This window comes from Cyprinodon variegatus, unplaced genomic scaffold (assembly GCF_000732505.1).
Source record: "Cyprinodon variegatus isolate N-32 unplaced genomic scaffold, C_variegatus-1.0 Scaffold161, whole genome shotgun sequence".
Lineage (NCBI taxonomy): Eukaryota > Metazoa > Chordata > Actinopteri > Cyprinodontiformes > Cyprinodontidae > Cyprinodon > Cyprinodon variegatus.
This window is the reverse complement of record NW_015150614.1, coordinates 219,581-225,761: the sequence shown is the minus strand read 5'-3', so window position 1 is coordinate 225,761 and position 6,181 is coordinate 219,581. Positions and strand designations below refer to the sequence as shown.

At 40.3% G+C, this 6,181-nt stretch overlaps 1 protein-coding gene across 1 annotated transcript in view; it reads right to left on the bottom strand.

Moving 5' to 3' along the window:
- Position 1: 1 nt before the first annotated feature.
- Positions 2-6,181, bottom strand: part of wnk3 (WNK lysine deficient protein kinase 3) — a gene marked incomplete at its 3' end in the record, with an annotated part of 41,528 nt that continues 35,348 nt past the window's right edge. Inside the window, exons 17-22 of the mRNA XM_015377900.1 lie at positions 5,973-6,128; positions 4,064-5,880; positions 3,647-3,893; positions 620-696; positions 212-540; positions 2-125 (exon numbers count right to left, since the gene is read on the bottom strand). Coding sequence (XP_015233386.1) covers positions 2-125; positions 212-540; positions 620-696; positions 3,647-3,893; positions 4,064-5,880; positions 5,973-6,128 — 2,750 coding nt within the window. The remainder of the gene's footprint in view (positions 126-211; positions 541-619; positions 697-3,646; positions 3,894-4,063; positions 5,881-5,972; positions 6,129-6,181) is intronic.

Here is a 6,181-nt window from a genome sequence, read left to right as displayed (position 1 = left end):
GAGGAGTTCCATAAAGAGAGGCAGGTAAACTCTGTCTTTGGTCTTTGAGAGAACGAAGCTGTCTGTAGAGCTCCTGAAGCTCTCTGTTCTGCTGGGCCTGAAGGGAGACAACCTCTTTGATGTGCCTGCAGAGAGATGTGCAAAATAATAATAAAAAAATCAAATGAATGGAAAGTAAAACAATTAACACGTTTCCTTGTTAATGACTTACTTTTCTCTTAGTCTCTGCAGTTCTTTTCTTAATCCTTCATCCCCCAACTCACTTTCATCATCATCATCATCACTGCTGCCAAGTGGGGAGTGGCTGTGTCCAAAACCACGAGAATGGTGGCTCTTTAATGGGGTCATCTTACCGTCTTCTTTGTCCCATTCCTTTGCCTGGGTTTTTCTCCTGCCTCTTCCCAAATCAGGAGACACTGTTGAGCTGTCAGTCTGTTTGTCTTCTGTTTTCGTCACAGAGAAACGCCCCACTTTTCTATGAATGCTACCATGGCCTGACAACAGATCCTTTGGAGGCGAGGTCTGGGAAACTGGATTAACCTGATAACATAAATTAGGAGATATTTGATGGTCCAGACCAAATAAAGCAGAGTCTAAAATCAGGATGCATGACTCCTACCTGAAATTGTTCTTTAGGTGAACCTAACTGTGTCTCCTTCTTATCAACTTCGAGTGCCTGGCTGGATGAAAGTTCTTCTGATAAGATGACAGGGTGAAAAACAAACAAACAAAAAACGCAAAAAGAAATAAATGAAAAATGATGAACAAACCAAATCAATGCAGAAAAAATTAAAGAGAGACACAAACACACATAAGAAACATAAAAAAGTTAGCTACTTGGCAACATTGTTGATTTTCATGTTGTGATATCTGTGTGAGTTATGTATCTTATTAAATAACCCAGGAATATGACAAGGTTATGAAGAACATAACTACACTTTTAAAGATGCAAAAAAATTTAAATAAAAACCTGGTGAAAAATGTTTCTTTCATTCAAAAGAATACGATTAATAAAGCATTTAAATAATGTAATTTCGATATGTTGTTTACCCAATAAACCTTCAGATTCCCAATTGGTCTCTTTTAATAAAGAATGCCAAATTAGACAAATTCAAAACAAAATTTGTAAGATTAAAAGTGCCTTGCAAAAGTATTTTCACATTCTGTCACATTACAACTACTAACTTCAGTATATATAGCCTGCATCCTATGTTTTTAAACCAACATACAGTAAATTACTGGACAATTGTGAAACTAAAGAAAAATGACAAAGGCTTTTTAAGAACTTTTTACACACTTAACAATAAAAACAGTCCCCAGCTTATAGCTGTTAAAGACCAAAAATGTTCTGCCAATTTGTTTACTTCTTAGCATAACCTCTGAGAAGCTTTTTAAAGAAAATCCTTCCCACACCCCAATTCTGCAACCACAATGTTTTATCAGAAGGATTAATAGATTAATGTGATGGCTTAGTTCTCTCTAAAAAAAAATGTGTTTTAGATTAAAGGCCAGAAGGTATTGGTCTTAACTAAATAGATCTGTGCTTGTGAGGAAACATAAATATAACTTCATATAACCCTTTTTCTCAGCAATGGCCTTCTTTTTCTTCTTGTGTTGGTCTGTCAGACTAAATCTAAATAAAATACACAGAAGATGGTTGTTGTAAGGTGACTAAATGTAAAAAAAACAAAAATAACAAAATCCCCCCCCCCCAAAACAAAAAAAAATAAATAACTGGTACCAATATTTCTTGCAGGCACTGTGTAGTGAATGTACTTGGTACTTGGGATTAGCATTACAGCAAAAAGTAGACATGGGTTATTACATCTCAGAAAAATTTTAAATTTGTTACAAAAACATATTACAATAATTATGTAATGAGATAAAACGGAATGTTGATGTTTGTTACAGGTTTTACTTACAGATAACGATCCATTATTAGTCACTGGTGTGGAACATAACAAAGGTGCTCATGCATGTGCTCTTGTAGCTGAGGTCCTACAGTAAGCTACTACTATACAGGCCACACATATAAACACAGAAACATGCAAGATGGATGGAGTATGTTAACAACAAAGTGCAGTGTACATACATAAAAGGCTTTTGAGCATAACCCTAGATATAAATGTCAGGTCCCAGATAAAGTACTCAATCTATAACCCTGTTTCTAAATATATATATATATATGTAAAAGGTAAATAAAAGGTGCAAAACTGAGAAAAGCAATAAAAACCATGAAAGCAGCCTTTGGTCACTTAATGGAAATTATTCATAAGATGTTTAACTAGATGTTTTCTTTTTACTTTTTGTTTCTTTCTTTTCCTGCTTGTAAATACCAGCCTCTGGTTAAAGTCCTTTAAAAATAATTTATTCTTCAAATCTCTGAATTCTGTTTAAATTACATTTGACATCCAAACTGTCTTTGGATATGGGGTTGCTCTGTAAATTAAACATTTTCTCTAAAAATAAAAATTCTATTTATGTCATAGTATTACCACAAAAATATATTGCAAGACATTTATATCTACAAACTTGAGTCTTAATTTTCAATGCTGCAGGCACATAAAGTGCACATGTATTTTAAATAAAATTTTATCACATATGAAGTGACTTGCAAATGTACTCAAACTTTTAATTACAGAAACTAATGTAAATTGTTTTTTTATAGACTTTGGGACATTCTAACATATTGTTCTGGCTCTATGCTGTGTTTCCCTGTTTGTAAGCAAACCGACTCCAGTCCTCTTTCTTCTGCAGTCTATGACTTTTTTTTTTCTGTAAGGACTGCCCTGTACTTAGCTCCACTCACCTTCACATTTAACTTGGCTTTGCTACCTATTCCTACAGCATGACTCTCTCTCAAGATCTGTTAGTTACTATGAGAATAGTGTATTTAGTTATTTTTTCAACCCTGCGAATGCATGCAAACTTTTCAAGAATTGTATTATTAAGATATCTTGAAAACTCTGTATATCCTATTTCTCTTTAGAAAGTTTCATCTTTGCATTGGTCTTTCACATCAAACCCCAATGAAATACATGAGCGCTTGTTGTTGTATCGAGACCAAATGTGAAGAGGTATGACTCATTTTCAAGAAACTGCTTAGCTGCTTAGCATCTCATTCTTATAATTATGTGATGCACTGGCTACACTGAGTCAGAAGGTGAGGTGGAAGCTGCCAGCGGAGCCTGGAGGCGTGGGGCAATGAAGCAGGATGTCATGAGAAACAACAGGCCTTGGGTGAAAGTCACAGCTGGGCTTTTCTCCAGACTTCATCTGCACTTGGAAAGCATCAGGTTTTTAATGCCTACCTGATCCAAAAAAAAAAATCATTCACCCTTTCCTGCAATCCACTGTTCTGCCCTCCGAGTGCCCCATGCAAAACAAAATAAAGTATAGCAAAAATAATTTGAACATAAAAGGAAAAACAATAATGTATGCAGTGATGTAAAAACTGATGTTACATGGGAACTTTAAGCATAAAGGAGAAAGACAAATTGATCTTGAGATATTACATTTTCACTATTTCTTATTCGTTAAGAGTTATTTTTGCTGTTGATATTAGTAATAGATGTTAGCTCTAGGTTCATGCCCCAACACCCATTCTCTCTTTCTCGTGCTCTCTCGTTCCCTCAAAGGACGCTACCTTGTGGGACTCTGGGCTTCTTGAACAAGCTGGCGGAGTGGCGCAGTTTGCATGCCCAGTTTTTGAACTTTCGAGTCCAGGATTTCTTGCTAACCGGATTTCTGATACTAGGACATGTCAGGTTTAGGCCAAAATATCCACCTCCTGCATTGTGCTGCTGCTGTCCATGCTCGAGGGAGATCGCTTGCTGATTGAAAGGCCATGATGCATCTCCGACGGCACTGGTGTCGGAGTGTGGGTGTACAGCCTAAAACAGTTAGGACAATTAAGACTGGCAGTATGAATGGGAGACATAAAAAAATGGAGCTACTTTAACATTTAAATATTACAAGTGATCACAAACACTTAAAGAGGAATCACATTTACACAATAGATTATGAAGGACTAATTCTAGTATTGTTTTTAGTGTTTACTTACAGGTACGGATGGTTCTCCTCTTACAAATGAGTCCTGGGATCCAGTAGCAAGACTGGGAGAGGTGGGCTTGGTGGATGAGGCAGAACCAGAGGGGAGAGAGGGGCCAGGTTGTACCTCTACTGGGCCTGACAGAACAACGTCGCCCACTTCTGAAGAAGCTTCATGTTCCTCTTCCCCTCTTTCTGGGTCAGGGGAGGTAGAAGAGGAGCGGGGAGTGGTAGAAGAGCTGGTCGAGGAGGTGGTTTGTGGGGAGGTGTCTGTGGAAGTGGCAGGTGGGTAAAAAGGCATAGAGGCAGCTGATGTTGGAACAGAGGCAGCCCCAGCTACCATTGCTCCGCTGTTGCACTCCTGATAAAGCAGGTTTCTCAGCTTTTCATCCAAAGTCTTAATACGGTTATCGCCAAATTCAATTTTCGGGGGACCTTCGCTGTCTGACTCAGCCACAGAAGATGGTTGACCTGGGGATGGTGTCATTGTGAAGGAGAGGCTGGGTAGGTGGGCTTCAGTGGAGGCAAGATGGAGAGGGGGCAGAGAGGGGTCAGATGAAGGGTGAAAAGGGGCAGAAAAGTGGCCTGTTTCATCTGTGACACTCGTCTCTCCTGCAGACACCTCAGACTCTGATATATGCGAAGAGGACTGCTTCTGACTTGCACACAGCAATTCCTCTGTGGTTTTAGCTCTCTCGTATTGCAGCTCAGAGTGTAGAAGCACCGTTTGTGGCTGCACCGGCTCAGCAGGCACTAGGCTTGGTTGTGGAATCTGATGTTGTGGTACAGCTGTAACATTTAGCTGTGCCTGCTGTTGGAGAAACTGTTGACTTATGGAAGTGGGAAACATTTGGCCTTGAGCTGCAACACCCACAAACAGCTGATGCTGTTGTTGCTGCAGGTGAAGTTGCATAATTTGCTGCTGCTGTATCATCTGTTGCAAGGTCCCCTGTTGATGCTGTGGCTCTTGCTGCTGGGGAACTATAAGAGCCTGAGGGGCAGAAACTGTCTGTGTAGGCTGCTGAAACAGAGGCTCCTGAGGTAACTGAGGGGCGTATTGTAAAGGCTGCTGTTGAGGTGGCAGGGATTGGGGCATTGGTTGCAGAATCTGAAGTGTAGATGCTTGCAGCACCTCTCTTTGGCCCGACTGAAGAAACACAGGATCTTCAGGAAGGTGTAATTGAACATCTTTTTGCCTTTGTAGCACTTGTGCTTCCTGTTGCAGTGGTTGTTCTTGCAGCAGCAAAGTTTGATCTTGGTTGCCCTGGTACTGGGAAATGTGTTGTTTTGGTGTTAACTGCTGTATCTGTTGTTCAAATGGACTTGCTAAGTGCTGCGGCTGTGCTGTTGCTTGCAGCTGTGATTGTTGTGGGACTAGACAAGTCATTTGTGTAAACACCTGCTGCTCTTCAATGGGAAGTTGAGTTACAAGAGCCAGAGGAGTGGAGTGAATAGAGGTTGATGACGTTTCAGCTGCTGATGGCCTTGATGCATTGCCCATTGTACCTTCTATATTCTGAGGTACAGTGGAGAAAACATTGGTGACTGCAGGGGTTTGGTTACTAGAAACTATGGTGGTGGCTGAAGGAGACACAACAGCAGGAGCATCTGACAATTTTGGGATGCTAGCAGCAGTTGTTGTTGCTGTAGTTGGAAGACAACTGGTAATGTGGTCATCTAAAGCAGCAATGGTTTCATAGGATGTGGTCTTAGCTATAGTGGCTGAAGGGGCAGAGAGAGATAAGGCTGAAGATGAGGCAGATGAAAAGGAGTTGTGAGGGGAAGACACCTTTTCAGTGACTGGCTCAAGAGTCTGAGATGAATATGTTTCTAAAGCCAAAAGAAAACACACATTTAGTTTTTGTTACTTTCTCTGTCATTTCAATAAGCCGCATCATTACCACAGACTGATTTTGTCTCACCTTCATCTTTTTGAGGAGACTGGGGAATTTTTGCCTCAGCAGTGGGCGGAGGTGTGACTGCACCCTGGCCAGACAGGGAGTCTCTGTGACGAATGGTCTGGTTGATAAAGAACCGCCAGCGACCCACTGGGGACGACTGGGGGACTGACTCCATGACTAAACCATAAAAGCAGCTCATTAGTTTTGAGAACAAATTTTTTTTTACAATC